This window comes from Metopolophium dirhodum, chromosome 2 (assembly GCF_019925205.1).
Source record: "Metopolophium dirhodum isolate CAU chromosome 2, ASM1992520v1, whole genome shotgun sequence".
Classification (NCBI taxonomy): Eukaryota; Metazoa; Arthropoda; class Insecta; order Hemiptera; family Aphididae; genus Metopolophium; species Metopolophium dirhodum.
In genome coordinates, this window is record NC_083561.1 from 35,210,715 (window position 1) to 35,227,466 (window position 16,752).

Below are 16,752 nucleotides of genomic sequence, written 5' to 3' on the forward strand. Positions count from 1 at the left end.
TGATAACAACATTCCTGTAATAACTTAGAAGCACTAAACCATTGAGACGATCCTGTTTGACAAACAATTCAATAAATGAAATCAAAATAATCAGGTTAATTAGAATTTATTGTTTATACATAATACATACCTCTTTCATACTGTTTCTGAGGTAGGTTTTTATTCTTTTTAAGCCAGAAAAAGACTTTTCTGGTGTTGAAGTAGAAACAGGTAGACAGCACAAAATTTTTAATAACATAAATATATTAGGGAATATGATTGGGTCACAACACCTGATGGCATCCAATGCATTAGAACAGGGGTCTTCAACCTTTTTATGCAGCGGGCCACGTATTATTTTTTAATAATCTTGCAGGCCGCATTCGTAGTAAAAACATGTATTTTATACAAAAATTGTACTTTTCTTTTAATACTTTATTGTTTTGTAAATCAATGATCTCCATTTGCATGTTTTCTGGGACATCTTCAACTGGTAATGAAAATGGAATTGAAAACAAATTAAAATATGTTTCATTAGCTTTGAAATAAAATAGTTATTGGACCATTTTTCTTGAAAAACGCGACTTTCATCCGAGATTTTACGTTTTTTACTGACTGACATATTTCACACGAGTATTATGCTCATTCCACAATCGATTACGAACTAACAGGCAACAGCTAACATTTATCTCTAGGTAGGTTAGGTCATTTATATCTAGGTAGGTAGGTAGGTATAATTAAATTTATCTTATCGCATATTTCCTATAGCGATGGCTTAGCCGTTATAATTTTATCGAAATAGAAAATATACATGCTTATTTTCAAATATGATCGCGAGCCGCAAGCGGCCCGCGGGCCGCGGGTTGAAGACCCCTGCATTAGAAGGTAGCATTTCATTTATATTTGTTACTAGCCCTTTAAGTTTTTGTTTCCAAATTTGAAGCTCACAGTTAGCTGTGACAGTATCGACTTCAGGAATATAGAAAGAAACTAGAGATTCAAAGTCTTTTATATCTGTTGAATTAGTGTTTTTTGAATTCATTTTCAACATTTTTTCTTAGATTTTCAAGAACAGTTATACTAGTACTTGCCAAATTGACCATTTCTAACTTTTATAACTTACTAGGTGCTTTTGCTCATCAGTCAAACTACCATTAGCATTTACAAACAACCCAATATCATTATTTCGAGGATCAATAACCTTTAAAAAAGCTTAAATATTAGGCAACATGCATTGGCAAGCTAAGAAAGTAAACTAATAAACTAGTAGGCTTATTAAAATAATAGTAATATAATTACTAAAATAGTTATAATAATAGTTTTAATTATTATAAAATGAAGTAAAATAAAATAGAAATCTTACATTTTGTTCGGATATAGCAGTATTCTTCGAACTAGTACTACTAGTATTAGGTTGACTTATGTCTGTATTTACTGGTTCAGAACTCTAGAATATTATAAACTATATGAATATGTTGAGTATTGTTTATACTTTACAAACATTAAATACAAGGTTTAATTAATATTCCCATGCATTTACATGAACTAAGTACCCTATATAAAAAAAAAATACTCACCATTTCGTTGGTCTTTTTTTTATTTAAATAGCGATCCATATTTTAAAACAAAATAAATTAAACAATAAAATATGTAAGTATTAAAATTGAAAATTCACATCACAATTCACTGTAAAAGTAAAAACGTCTCACAAGTGGGCAGTGGCGCAGTGCCGCAGTGGCAACACAATATTAAATATTACACTGTATAGACGTATAGTGTATAAGTGTGTAACACATAATACAAAATTGTGACTGTTATATCAGTGATATCAGTTTAACCGGGAAAACCATAGATCGTTTTATTAATAGACTGGCCTTGCCTATAGAGTAGTTGTTGTAGTAACCGGTCAAACATACTGCAGTCTGCAGTAATTCACAATATGTCAGTATAATATATATTATAATTATATTATTGAATATATATATTATATATATAATATATAATATTAATATTGTGCAGTCACAAGTCACACACGAAAAGTGCCCTCTATATTCTATGAGTTATGACCGTTCTACGTGTACGAAAGGCTCCGTAATTCGACGAGAAGATACGATTACGCTATCATACACCTTGCTACCTTGAGCACTATACTATAAATATATACATACATAAATCGATCATAATATAGATATATAAAGTATTTATTATTTATTCAGTTCGAAAAAAAATGGTTTAAAATTTTTTTTTTTAAATTTTAGAATAAACTAGAAATTTTTAAATTTTCTATTTTTCTAAAGGGGGGGGGGTTTGAACCCCTTAACCCCCCCCCCCCCCCGTAGTTACGGCCCTGGGTTAAGCGGTTAATCCCGGTACCCACATGTGTAAAGAATGGAATATAAATATATTGATATGTAATATAAGTACAATTATTATATGGTTCAGGGGTGATACAGGGTTATATAATATTTACTGTGTATACCAATTTTAAATACCTATAACTGGCATAACTTATCCGCTAAAAAACTATGAATTCACCTTTTGGAGAGCAGTGAAAAATTTTTTAGGGTGGTTGGTGTAAAAATATTAAATGTGAGTCAAGAAAAAAAAAGTTCAAGCCGCCACTGCTGTTATATACTTACAGTTTTTAAATCCAAAAAATAACTACTAAATTGTTTTCAACTTAAAATAAATGTTGGCGTGGTTGCTAGCAAATTTTGAAATGTCAAAAAAAAGCAACTTAAAAATTTAGTAAGAATTTATAAAGTACAAACAACATCTTATTTATGGTATTGATTTAATCAATGTTATAAGTAAAGTTTGGTCATAGATTAAATCATAAAAGGTATGTAGGTAAACTGTGGTGCTGTACGCCTGTACCTACTATATATTCTCGAAAATAAGGGGGGGTGGCTACGGGCTATTTTGTGCGTATGCTACTATATAAAAAAATGAATATAGTAGTGATATTAGGACCTAGTTCTATAGTTTATTGGTGGACCCCCCCCCTGGGATTTACATTCCCCCTTGGGAGGGGTTGAACGTCATTACCTCTGTGGATTTGAAAATCACTCCCCTCAGAACTAGGATAAATCGACCACTGACTCCCTTTTTTTGTTTGTGAATTAGCTTATTTTAAAATATCATGGAATTAATAGACTTCCAAAAAAGTTTGTTATTATCTTGCACTCCAATACATTCCGATTTCTAAGCAAATATTAATTTGAATTTGATGCGACATGTTGGTTTAGAAAAATGTAGGTACGAATTTTTTTTGGTATTTTTAGGTTGCTGTAAGAACAACTTACTTATGATAATCCTTTTATTAAAAGTGAAGTTCTGAATTTGAAATATTTCAAAATTGAATAGGTCGGTCAATGAAATTATGAAAAAGATTTTATTTTTTTTTATACGTGGTTGTAGGATTAGAAATGATTATAGATTACACACAGAAAAGATTAACAATTTCTATAATGGTCACGATTTAAGAAAGTACTATCTTAAATTGTTCTAATGGTTATAATTTATCACAAATTTCTAAATAGTAAGTGTAGTAAAGTCTGTGTAATTTATAACTTATAAATTAGATATAAACACAGAACAATACATAAATGGATTAATATTATCGGTCTTTCTCTTTATCATTATTCGGACAACTGCCAGCCACCGTTATCAATTATGATCCTATTGATTATTATTTATTAGTAGGTATTCTAAACAATAAACCAACTTTTGAAAAAGGTGGGTAAGTGGATGTCGCTCTGCTGTACAGTTGGTTACAAGTGAGGCACTGTATAATGGATGGTGTTAAATTTGAATTCAATGATATAATATCATTGTATAAAAAAAACGATTCTGACCGAAAACGGTCAGTCAGCCTATACCAAGTATACATATTTGATGATATTATTGTGAATAAAGTAATTTATATATGACCTATTTACATGGAGCCTTGTTTTACATTTTCAATCCTTAGCTATAAAAGTTGAACATTTTATAAATTTTTAACTACAAAATAATTATTAAATTTTAAATTTGATAAATTTTGTCAAATTTTGAACTTTAAATGCTTGTAAAAAAAAAAGTTGTGCCTATGTATTTTTAATATTTTTCAACTGCTATTGGAACAATACATCAGGAGCCTTGTATTAATTTTTCACGCTTTTTTACCCAACAAATAAAATTTTAATGATATTTATAGAAAAAAAAACTAAAAAATTGAAAACTGACAATATCCGCAAACAGCTCAAAAGAGTCAAATCAAATTATTATAAAATAAAACAATCGTTACATGAAAAATCGAGTGAATATCAAATGTTGTAAAAATATGAATTTCAAACGCTCATAAAAATTTAATTTGACTTTCTTGTAGACATTTTTTTTTTGATAAAGGTAGACAAACTTATGGATAATCTTGTATTACATTTTCAAATCTTAGATTTAAAAAGAAAAATTTTTATGAATTTTCAACTCAAAATAATTTGCTAATTTTCGTGATTTTTCCGTATTTTGTCAAGATTTGAACTTTAAATGCTTATAAATAAAAACTGTGACTAAGGATTTTTAATATTTTTCAAGTATCATTGTAACAATATAGTAGGAGCCTTGTATTAAATTTTAAAACTTTTTTAACCAATAAATAAAGTTTTATTGACATCCATAGAAAAAAATACTAATATAAAATTGGACTGAATAATCACTTTACGAAACTCTGACTGCCCCCCAGTTATGCTCAACAACAAAGTCCTTCCAACAGCAAATGAAGTTAAGTACTTAGGGCTCACATTTGACAAACGTCTTACGTGGGGCCCTCACCTGAAACTAAAGCGTAAACAAGTCAACTCCAGGCTGCACCTCCTTAGACCTCTTTTAAAATCCAAACTATCCCTAACAAACAAGGTGACAATATATAAAGTGATAATCCGTCCGGTCTGGCTCTATGGCATTCAGATATGGGGGTCTTCAAAGCCTTCAAACACTAGAACACTACAAGCATTTCAATCAATATGCTTACGCCTAATCGAGTAATCACCTCCTCCCCCTGGTACGTAACAAACAAAAATCTCCACAAAGATTTAAAACTACCCACTCTTAACGAATTGGCCAAATCCCATTATACCAAATTCTTTTCTAAACTACACACTCATTATAATCCTTTAATCCAAAAATTATCCTCTGCAACACACGTCCCTAAAAGACTAAAAAGGCTGTGGCCCCGAGACTTGCTCAAAGCATAAAATTATAATGTTACGAGTCATAACTTATGACCTAACTAAACAATAACTTAATGTAATCTCTGGTCAGGTGACACTACTGAGGGTCTTCCTATTCGAATATTTTATAATGTTATATAAACTTTGTCATCATACTTACTGATTATTGTAAAATAGATTGTAAATATATTTTTCTAAATAAAAAAAAAAAAAAAAAAACTGAATAAGTTCCTAAACATTTCAAAACAAATCAAAATATTTTTAAAATGTTATTGTGTATAGAAAATGCAAATATAAACAACCAGTGAAAATTGCATGTATTTAGAGTTACACCAAAAACCAAAATCGATTTTCTCAAAAACATATTTTGCGTAAAAACTCCCGTTTTTCCTTAATTTTTCTTTTGTTTTTCACGGCGCTTTTGAAAATTACTGGGAATTTAAATTTTGACCACCCAAAGTACTAACTAGATTCACTTTCCTATCAGAAAAGATACTGTTGAAGAAAATCCAAGCACTTTTACTGTCCTAAAAGTTGAAAAAATAAAAAAACACACGTCATTGTAAAATCAATACAGTCGTCGTTCCACTCAGAATCTAAAATATCCTAACAAATGACTCATCAATTGTTTTAATTTTTTTTGAGGCAAACAACTAGATGAACTTGACCTTATATAACGATATAACACCAACTAACCAATTGGTTGATATTGGACGCAAATAGCAGTTAATGACACTGTAGATATATAAAGACGTTATCGCCGTATCTAAATGATAAATAGTATGATCCGGAGCCCTACTTATGGGGTGGGCTAGGGGGGCTTCACGCCCCCGACATATTAAAGCCCCATATATTACTGTATTGAAGTCATATATGTATACGATTTATTTATAATCTTAAAAAATAAATTGAATAGGTATAGATATAAAAAACGATAAAACAAAACAATTTAATTTATAATTTAAAAAGGGGCCCAGTTTTTTTTATTAATTTTTGGCATATATGTCCTATAAGACATCGACCGACATTGTGACATTATCCAGTGTATAGAATAATTCATCATATTATAAGATGCATTTTTGTCTGTTTTCTTATTTTATTCTTAAAAAGAATTTAAGGACAGACTATAATATAATACGGTCGACTTATAATGTTGCTGACCAGCTGACCTTGCTAGTCCACCCCTGGTAGAGGCTAAGCTAAAAATCGGTGTAAATATTGATAAAAATGAGGCATATACCAAATATATAATATCTTACAAAATATTATATTGATTTTAAAGTTTCAACAATATTATGTGTGTTACCCGGCGTATAGTATAGGCAAAATAGGCACCTTCACTACTGTAGTGTTGTAGGTACGTTACCCTGGCACCCCTATGTCAGAATTTTCCAAAGTAAATTATATCATTAGTTAGTAACCAATTTGTAACCACAAATTCGGAATTCGTAAATTGATTTCCGCCACGGAAAATCAATTTTTCTCGGGGGGTGCTGCTGTAACGTTACACCAGCACCCCAATTAAAGGGAAGTGCACTTATCGCAACCAAAACAGTACCAATAATGCTTAGTAACCGATTCGTTACCATTCGTTACCACAAATTCAGAATTCGTAACTTTATTTCCACCGCGGAAAATCCATTTTTCTCCCGGTGGTGCTGCGGTAACGTTACACCAGCACCCCAATTAAAGGGTATTTATTGTATCGAAAACGGCTTCAAAAACAAAAGAGTTATTCACAGATGCCTTAACACGATCAGTTAGATTTATTAGGAAATAGCGACATTGATAAGGATTCGAAGTCAATTATTTTATATTTATGATGTTATGTAATATATTACTATTCAGATATTCTTAATCAAAAACATTTTTTATTAAATTACCAATTGTCTTATAACAATAATCGTTAGAAAAATGTATTAGATCTATTTTTTTTACCGCATACAGGGCAAACAGAATGAAATTATGCAACAAAAAGTAAGTTCTAACTCAGTGATTGGAAGGAACGCGTTCAAAGGAATCCGTTCTTTTGATTTCATTCCATTTTTAAGAACTTATCGAGAATGTAGTCCCTTTTTCATGTTTAAGAACATACTGGGATTTCGTTCACTTTTTAGAGGAGCATGAACGATTTTTTTCGTTCCTTTATTTTTAAATAAATGTAATTAAATCATTTTTTAAACTAAAAGGAAAACATGTATATAGCTTCTTTTAAAATTGAATAACTAATATGAATAGCTATAAAAATAAACCTCTATACGATATTATTGATAATGTTTACAAAATATCAATTCTGTATTTCTGTCGCGGCGGTTTATTTAGGTATATAAGTTAAAACTATTACTAAATTTCTAAATAACAATGTGTTGTTTAAAATTTTAAAATTAAAACAATTATAGTATAAACATGTACCTATGCTTTTTTATTTTATTTTACGTCACATTAAAAAGGAACGAGGAAAGGAACGAAGAGAGGTAGTTAGTAGTAGTAGTATACTAATAGTTCTTCAAGACAGAAACGGTAAAGGATTTAGTTCCTTTTTAACAAGAGGAACGTGAACGTGAAACATGTTTATAGATGATGGTACGGAACCCTTCGTGCGTAAGTCCGACTCGCACTTATAAAAAAAAAATAGCTGGTTTTCTTTTAAAGGAACTTTCCAAGCACCATTCTAACTCCATCTGATCCTGGTGCATGGCGTAAATATGTCTAAACACCATCTTCTGGGGGGGGGGGGGGGGGGTAGATAAATCAATTGACATATTATAAAGGCGCGGTGGTATATCCCACGACCCACCATAAGTTAATTTTAGGTTTGGTTGGAGATTTTTTTTTTTGAGAGAAGATTAAGCTTCCCCTCTCCCCTTTTACAATATACGCTTATGTGGTGAGCGTATATGCCTAGAAAAAAATTACCAATACATCACTGAGTTTTTATTATAATAATGCATTTACAACACAAACCGGACTTCGGGTGAATTCTCAATTGTGGCGCTATTCGGCTGTGTCGGCTATAATATTCTCTACATCGTGCCACAGAGTAATAATATTGACATAAGATTGTGACAGCACTAGGCAATAACTCTATTTCACAGCTAGGTATCGCTGCGGTATACGACTTAATTATAATAAATTATAATATTCTTATTATGCAGACTGTATAACCTAGTACCTACTAGTCCAACACTCCTACTCCTACTCAGCCAGCCGTTGCCTAGTTACCAATAGTACCATAACAATTCATAAGTCATAGCTCATAAGCTACTTTTTAGTTATATTATTGATTAATTTAATGCTCATTCATGTTAGTTTATTTGTTGGTATTTACTCAATAATAAATATAAAAGTATTGAAATATTTATAATAAAATAATAAATAATAACAAAAAAAAAGTTATGGTAAATTATTTGTTTTAATTTTTATAATATATATCAAACTGTTTTGATTCAATTATTTTTAATACTGTATATTGTAGGACGGAGATATTTCAGTAAATGAACATCATAGAAATGTCGTTGATAGCTATATAGAATTTATGGGTCACCAAAAAAAACAATCTATTTTATTAATTAAAAAAGCGTTTGAAGAAGTCTTCAAAACAAAGTATAATTTATCGTGTATTATATTATAGTATTATAGTACATATTATATTTCAATATTATTAAAACAAAAATTTAATTATTTTTAAGTTTATTAGATGAAACATACACAAAAGAAGAAGTGAAGAATATATTAAGCAACTTAGAAAGAACAATGACAAATGAAATAAAATGTGAATTATCTGCATATACAAGCACCAATCTCCTAATGATGTATCAGTTTTTTCAACAAGCTGAAAAATGGCATTTAAGGCTCAATGTAGATATATCTGAAATACAAAACAAGTAAGTGGATATAATTCTACTTTAATTTTACTTATTTATAGGTTTACATATTATTTTGTGTAAATAGAGATTTGTTACAAGAGATGGAAAAAATAGAAACTAGTTATAATGTAATGAACCGAACATTAGAAAAAAAGAAGCTTTTAGGTACTCCTGATCACATTACAAATGATTTTGCTAATGTGTTGCAAAAAAGATTAAATCAGCTAGAAACCCACAATTCTAAATTGGAAGCAGATTTAAAAACTTTAGAAGACAATGTAAAAGAAATAAAAAATATTTTTTTTTTTTGTATAGAATATAAGAATAAGTGTTTTGAGTTTACAAACATATTTTAGTGTAATAAATTGAATAATGAAAAAGAAGCATTGAGATTACTTATCAAAAAAGAAGACAAACAAGGAGATGCACAAAAAAATTTAGTCGAAATTGAAGTACAAACTCAAAATACTTTTGACGTAGGTTTCTCAAAAAAAAAAATGAATGCCTTAGAATTTTGTACTAATAATAATTTATTTATAATACGTACATATTATAGGATAATACTAACAATCACGATGAATGTAAAACAACAGTAAATCAATTAGAAAATGAATTGTTGATTGCACAATCACAATTAACACTAACAAATTTGGTAAGTTAATATTTCCATATACCTAAAATGTATAAGACAAATTTAGGTAGATAGTAGATACCTACCAATAAATAATTATTAGGTAATTGTTAGCTATTTTATTTACTTAAATTTTATTGACTCTTTACATAACAATAATTTTGAATAATAGTGTTCAATAATGTACCAAACTAACTAATATTAAAAATAGATAAATACAATAAATTAATGTAAATTAATCAAATCAATTTCTTTGTTTATTATAATGGTAACTGCTATTCATATTTTTATACATAGTATACAATTTATGATAAATATGTGCTTAATCAACTATTCACTGTGGTTTGTCGATTATAATATGGTAATTGAGATATTTGTTTTAGGAGTTGGACAGAAAATTTAACGATACTGCTGCATACATTAACATGAAGAATATAATTACCAAAAAAAACGAACAGGTTCGAGAACTAAGAGATCGGTTGCTTATTTACGAAAAAGAAGACAACCAAGATAATGTTGTATGATTGAAATTACATTTAGTTAATAATGTAGGTTATAATAAATATTATACATAGATTCATTTAAAAATATTCAATTACATAGTACAGCAATAAACTCACTATTTTGTTGGCCCAGTGGCGTGCGGTCAGATCAAGCGGTGATAGGCCATAGCCCAGAAGTATATCAAAGAAGAGTTGTACCATTGATTAAACTCATTAGACAATAGTTGAGGTACCTAGATAATAGTTGCATGAACATAATATTTACATATTATTGTGTTTATCAAAAAATATAAATACCCATGTCTTACAATAAAGATCTAATATCTTTTTTTGCTATTTATAAACATTTTTTTTTGTTTCTTGAAATGTTGATTATAATATATGATTGGTTTGGTCAAAAACTTTGAAAATGTAATTCAAAATTCCTCATAAGTTGTTCATAATATAGGTTAGGTTAGGTTAACCTATAAATATGTATGAACTGTTATTAGAACAATGTATGAGGAACCTATATTGTATTACATTTTCAAGATTTTTGCCCCAATAGAAAAAATTTTATTAACATATAACATTTATAGATTCTCGAATAGTCGAATGTATTTTTAATATTTTTAAATGGTATAGGTTAGGTTAATACATTTTCTATTGGGGCAAAAATCTTGAAAATGTAATACAATATAGGTTCCTCATACATTGTTCTAATAACAGTTCATACATATTTAAGATACTAACTATAAGACTTATACTAAGACACGTTTTTTTGTTTATAACCATTTAAAGTTCAAATTGTAAACAAAATTTATCAACATTTCGAAAATCTCGAAAATTTGTAAATTATTTTATAGTTAATAATGTAGAACATTTTTAATTTTTAAGCAAGGTCTAAGGATTTAAAACTTTAAACAAGGTTTCTCATAAATAGTTCATACTGTAACGAAAAAACTTAAAATATTATATAAACTCAGTATTATTTTAATAGAAATTTTTTTGTTTTTTATTTTTTTTTCAAATTTGGACAAAATTATATATTTAAAATTATAAATTAGTAATTTAAAAATATTATTATAGTATAGGCTATTTTGCCGAGAATTGTTATTCATATATAATGATCTTATGTCATTGAATTTAAAGTGAATACATTCATTACAGTGGCCGGCTCTGGGTTAAGAGGATGTCAGCGCAACTATTTTATGATGAAAAACATACTTTAGAATTTCTTAATTTTCTCAGCTCACATATATCTTAGAAATACGAAACAAAAACCTATTGAATAACAACAATATTATCTAGCACCCTACGGTGCCGATATGGAATTCAACGCCATCTCTTGAGCGTTGCATACGTTTTATTTTATGCTGACATCCTCTTAAGGGCCAATGCCGCCATGGAGCAAACAATTTTTGCCACTCCCCCTCACCACCAGACAAAATTTTTTTCGTAGTACTAATCATTTAAGTATCTATTAATATATCTTTTATAAACAATTTTTTATATAAGAGATTTAAATCAAATTTAAAATATAATAGAACTTAGAAGTAGGTAAACTTTAATATAAGTTAAATAATTATATTAATAGATTCACAATATTATAATAAAAATCGTACATATTATTGTCTTATGATATATTATATAGAAGAAGAAAAAAGAAATATTCTGTAGGTATTTAAATATAATATCATATTTCAAAGGTATATTATTAAAAAAGCTGTCCAATTGTAATGTTTGCACTATAACTTTTTCTAATGATTTTTTAGTTTCTAAGCGGAGCAATGAATGTATTAATTTCACAGTGATGTGTGTTTTTTTTTCATTATTATTTTTATTTGTGTAATACAACTGTCGTGTCTTCATAAGCTGTTGTTGGTAGAATTATAAAAAAAGTTGAGCGTAAATCCACAATAAATACGATTATATGAGCGTCTAAAGTCAAAATGTTGACAAAATTCATCAAAATCACAAAAATTAACATATTCTTTCGAGTTTGAAATTCATAAAATAAAATTATATAAATAATGGTGTATCTAAATGGTATTTTAAATTTTCATACGATATTCCCTTAAGAGGACGCTACACCGCCATTTTATGATTTTGTCTACATTTATCAAAAAAAAAAAAAAATTGTCTACATTAATTGCAATTAAGTCAAATTAAATTTTTATGAGCATTTGAAGTTCATATTTTTACAATATTGGATATTCACTCTATTTTTCATGTAGCGATTTTGTATTTTGTTGTAATTCAAAAACGAATAACTATAGATACAGTAGATACCTACATGAAATTTACACCATATATGTTTATTTTATGAATTCCCATAGTTCCTATACTTGATAACATTTTCAAAACATTTTGACTCGTTTTGAGCTGTTTACGGACATTTTTAATTTTCAATTTTTTTAATCTAGTGGTTTTACAATGGTGTTTATTATTTTTTTTTTTATTCTGTATACAAAATTTCTACCGAAAGGAGTGCTTTGATTTCAACATATTATAGTATCTTATATTTTAGAAAATTGAATCAAGATGGTAGGTACCTACTTTAAAGAGGTCATTTTTCGATTTTCTCAATAGTTGTTTAATGCCACGTGGAAAACCACCAACAAATTACAAAAAACCGCTAAAAATGGAATTATTTAATTTATAACACTTTGTTTATCACCATAGAAACGAATAAAAATAACGATTTTAGTAATTTTGTTGTAATTTATAATATTAATTCGACTTTCAGGCTATATAATAAAATATATTAACAATATAAAATATCCAGACTAACAAACCGTCTCCGCTCAGAATCGTTTTTCGTTTACAATGATATAATATCATTGAATTCAAATTTAATACAAATAATACAATCCATTTTACAGTGCTCCGCTTGTAACCTACTGCACAGCAGAGCGACATCCACTTACCCGTTTTTTTCTATAATTATCAATAAAATTGTTTCTGCTAGGCCAAAAAGTGTAAAAATTTAATACAAGGCTCCTGATATATTGTTTTTATAGTAGGTGAAAAATATTAAAAATACATTAGCACAGTTTTTTTTATAAGCACTTAATGTTCGATTTTTAACAACGTTTATATCAAATTTAAAATTTAAAAACGATTTTGTAACTAAAAATTTATAAGATATTCTTCTTTTATAGCTAAGGATTGAAGATTTAAAATAAGGTTCCACGTAAGCAGGTTATTACTTATTCTGTAACCAAAAAATCTCAAAAATAAAAAAACTTTTTTTTTATAGTTACTTTATGTTGAAATTTAAACGAAATTACATATATTAAACAACCAACAATAACGATTTTAGTTATTTTTTTGTAATTTTATAATATTAATTATTATCAACATACCATTTAATTTTAGCAGGTGCACAACTTTTATTGGTCCAATTATTGTAAAAACAAATTAAGTCTTATTTAAATCCAATCGTTTTTTTCGGGTGCACTTGGTATATATATTTTAAGATTCTGAGCGGAGCAATGAATGTATTGATTTTACAATGATGTGTGTTTTTTTTATTTTTGTGTCATCACCGTGTGGGGCAGTATAATTGCTTCAATTTTCTTCAACAGTATCTTGTTCGTTGGGAAAGTGAATCTATTCGAGAGATCAAAATTTTAAATTCCCAATAGTTTTCAAAAGCGCTGGAAAAACAACATAAATATTAACAAAAAACGGGAATTTTCACGCAAAATCAGTTTTTGACAAAATCGATTTTGGTTTTTGGTGTAACTTTAAAACAAATGAACGTATATACGTGAAATTTTCACCAGTTGTTTATACTTACATTTTCTTACACGATTAAATATTAAATAAAATAAAATAATTTTGATTTGTTTGAATTGTTTCATTTGTTTGAACTGTTTACGAACATTTTCAGTTTTCCAATTTTATTAGTTTTTTTCTATGAATGTCTATTAAACTTTATTTGTTGGGTAAAAAAGCTTGAAAATGTAACCTAACCTAACCTAACCTACTACTTATATCGTTACAATGACATTTGGAAAATATTCAATAAACACAATTTTTTATTGTAAATATTTTTTCAATATTACGAAAATGTTATGGTGCATATAGAAATTGCTAAAATAAACATTCGGGGAAAATTTCATTTCTATTCATTATTTTTTTTAGAGTTACACTAAAAAACAAAATTAATTTTATCTAAAACTGGTATTGCATAAAAATTTCAGTTTTTTCTTAATTTTTTGTTTGTTTTTCTTTACGTTTTTGAAAATTAAAGTACCAACTAAATTCACTTTCCTACTAGAAAAGATGCTGTTGAAGAAAATCGAAGAATTTTTACTGTACCGAAAGATGATGAAAGGCACACAAAAAAAAAAATAACACATTGATGTAATAAAATGTGATATTTATATGAAATGAAAAATGTTATTTTGGTAAATTTAGTCTATGATCTATTATAAAAAGTTAGACAAATCAATGAAATAATATTGTATTTTCATAGGTATAAAGTTCAGTTTCTACAGGTTCAAAACATCTTTGCACCGGCTACATAATACCAGTGGGTGCAAGTGCACCGTCATGCACCCCCATAATTACGCCACTGCGTCTACCGTATTAATAATAAGTAATTTATCCAGCGACACGGTAGTGTCGCGAGCTAAGTAAAAAAAAAGGAAGGCGAAGCACTCGACCGTGTATATATACAGAAATCCAGCGACACGGTAGTGTCGCGAGCTAAGTAAAAAAAAAGGAAGGCGAAGCACTCGACCGTGTATATATACAGAAACCTAAACATTCCCATTTAATACGTGTCCAGCGACACGGTAGTGTCGCGAGCTAAGTAAAAAAAAAGGAAGGCGAAGCACTCGACCGTGTATATATACAGAAACCTAAACATTCCCATTTAATACGTGTTAATATTTTGGTGTTCTTTATTATTTAATCATTTATTAATAAATGGACCAAATAGTTAGAATGAGGTATCAATCGATCGAGAAAATCATAGGCTACGTGCTTTTATAATTTCAATAGAATCGGTTGAATAATATTTTAGTTATGATCAAAAAACTGTGGATATTTAAGTGATCATTTTATATTACTTTCGCCGCCGGCTGCCGTATTAAACGCGTCATGTGGACGGAGACGGGTGAGGGGATTCTTACGACGGCGGCGTGTGTCTCCCACTACTATTGCTTCCCACCACCGCTAGACACATACAACACACGGACATAGTTCACTATCGCTTATCGGTATCGGTGCATTCTGTATTTCTGTTTTCGTAATTTCGTTCTTTCGTCTCGCGTCCTGTGTTCGAGCTTGTTGTCTGCGTTATTGTTTCTTATTCAATCCACGTGGTATCACCTAACCTAACCGTATCGATTGTCCGTCATTCAATCATTGTCCATTAAATTTGTATATAATATATTGTATTAGTATATATATATATATATATATATTTATATATATAGAGTACATATTTCAAATAATTATATAATTCAACTTAATGTACCAAATGATACAAAAACTGTCACAATGCATTCTATGTTGAATGACATGTCTAAAGAAGTTACAATAGAAAATATAACTTGTAGTGCTTGTAATACTACTTCAAACCATACACAGACTACAAACATACTCAATACTCATGAATATTTGTTCTTTCAAATTCAACTTTGGAGTAATGTGAACACAAAAATTACAAACTTGCAAATAAATTCATTACCAACCACAACACTTACAGTGGATAGTAAATGTTACACTTTAAACTCGGTCATTTGCCATCATGGTCAATCTATGACTGAAGCCCATTATACAGCAATAATAAAACATCAGAATAAATGGGTAAGATGTAACGATACATCTGTACAGTTTGAACGGTGGCCTCGTGGTGCAAAAGATGTTTACATCATAATAATGGAAAAAAAATAAAAAATATATTGACCCTAATAAAAACTAATGATATCCCAACAAAAACACTCCGTCAACTCCGTGTAAAAAACGCTAAGTAAAAAAAAAAAAAAATATAAATGCCATAAAATGTGTGATATAAGGTAGAAATCTAAGTAAATGGTCTAATGTGTAAAATGTATTTATTAGTAATTAATTCAAATTTAATAAAATTGGTTATTTATATTAATTTATAATATGAATTATTTTAACTAAAATTTATCCAAATTTAGTTTACTTGGCCGGAACATTCAGCCTAAAAATGTATAGTCAAGTACTAAGTTTATGTAATAAATAATGCAGACCCCATTAAGATAAATAAAAATTTGTTTCCGACCAAGTAAACTAAATTTGGATAAATTTTAGTTAAAATAATTCATATTATAAATTAATATAAATAACCAATTTTATTAAATTTGAATTAATTACTAATAAATACATTTTACACATTAGACCATTTACTTAGATTTCTACCTTATATCACACATTTTATGGCATTTATATTTTTTTTTTTTTTTTACTTAGCGTTTTTTACACGGAGTTGACGGAGTGTTTTTGTTGGGATAATATTATACCCGTGGCCGCCGACGACGTATGTATTATCGACGCACATTTTTCATGTTTACTCCGTTCGCTAAATTTACCTGTCAAAA

The 16,752-nt window shown here is 28.6% G+C and overlaps 2 protein-coding genes and 1 long non-coding RNA gene across 6 annotated transcripts in view; 1 reads left to right on the forward strand and 2 right to left on the reverse strand.

Annotated features, from left to right (window-relative positions):
- LOC132937870 (uncharacterized) overlaps nucleotides 1-16,752 on the reverse strand; it is a 37,976-nt gene that overhangs the window by 9,869 nt on the left and 11,355 nt on the right. The gene's annotated exons all lie outside the window — the stretch shown is intronic.
- LOC132937949 (uncharacterized) lies at nucleotides 107-3,217 on the reverse strand. Its single transcript, XM_061004588.1, has 5 exons — nucleotides 3,164-3,217; nucleotides 1,343-1,426; nucleotides 1,137-1,180; nucleotides 851-1,007; nucleotides 107-310 (listed from the first exon to the last, which is right to left on the reverse strand). Exons 1-5 carry the CDS (start codon nucleotides 3,215-3,217, stop codon nucleotides 107-109), a joined length of 543 nt encoding a protein of 180 aa, XP_060860571.1.
- On the forward strand, nucleotides 8,435-14,829 carry LOC132938706 (leucine zipper transcription factor-like protein 1). 4 transcript variants are annotated; one of them, XM_061005697.1, is made up of 8 exons: nucleotides 8,435-8,587; nucleotides 8,665-8,792; nucleotides 8,879-9,073; nucleotides 9,141-9,333; nucleotides 9,412-9,531; nucleotides 9,612-9,707; nucleotides 10,070-10,204; nucleotides 10,290-12,923. In XM_061005697.1, the coding sequence occupies exons 1-8, from the start codon at nucleotides 8,585-8,587 to the stop codon at nucleotides 10,356-10,358; spliced, it is 939 nt and encodes a 312-aa protein (XP_060861680.1). In that variant the 5' UTR covers nucleotides 8,435-8,584; the 3' UTR covers nucleotides 10,359-12,923. The 4 variants fall into 4 exon arrangements, with proteins under 4 accessions (XP_060861680.1, XP_060861683.1, XP_060861681.1 ...); XM_061005700.1 differs by lacking the exon at nucleotides 10,290-12,923 and adding an exon at nucleotides 14,655-14,829 and having other exon boundaries at nucleotides 8,436-8,587; nucleotides 10,070-10,234; XM_061005698.1 differs by having other exon boundaries at nucleotides 8,436-8,587; nucleotides 10,070-10,234; nucleotides 10,323-12,923.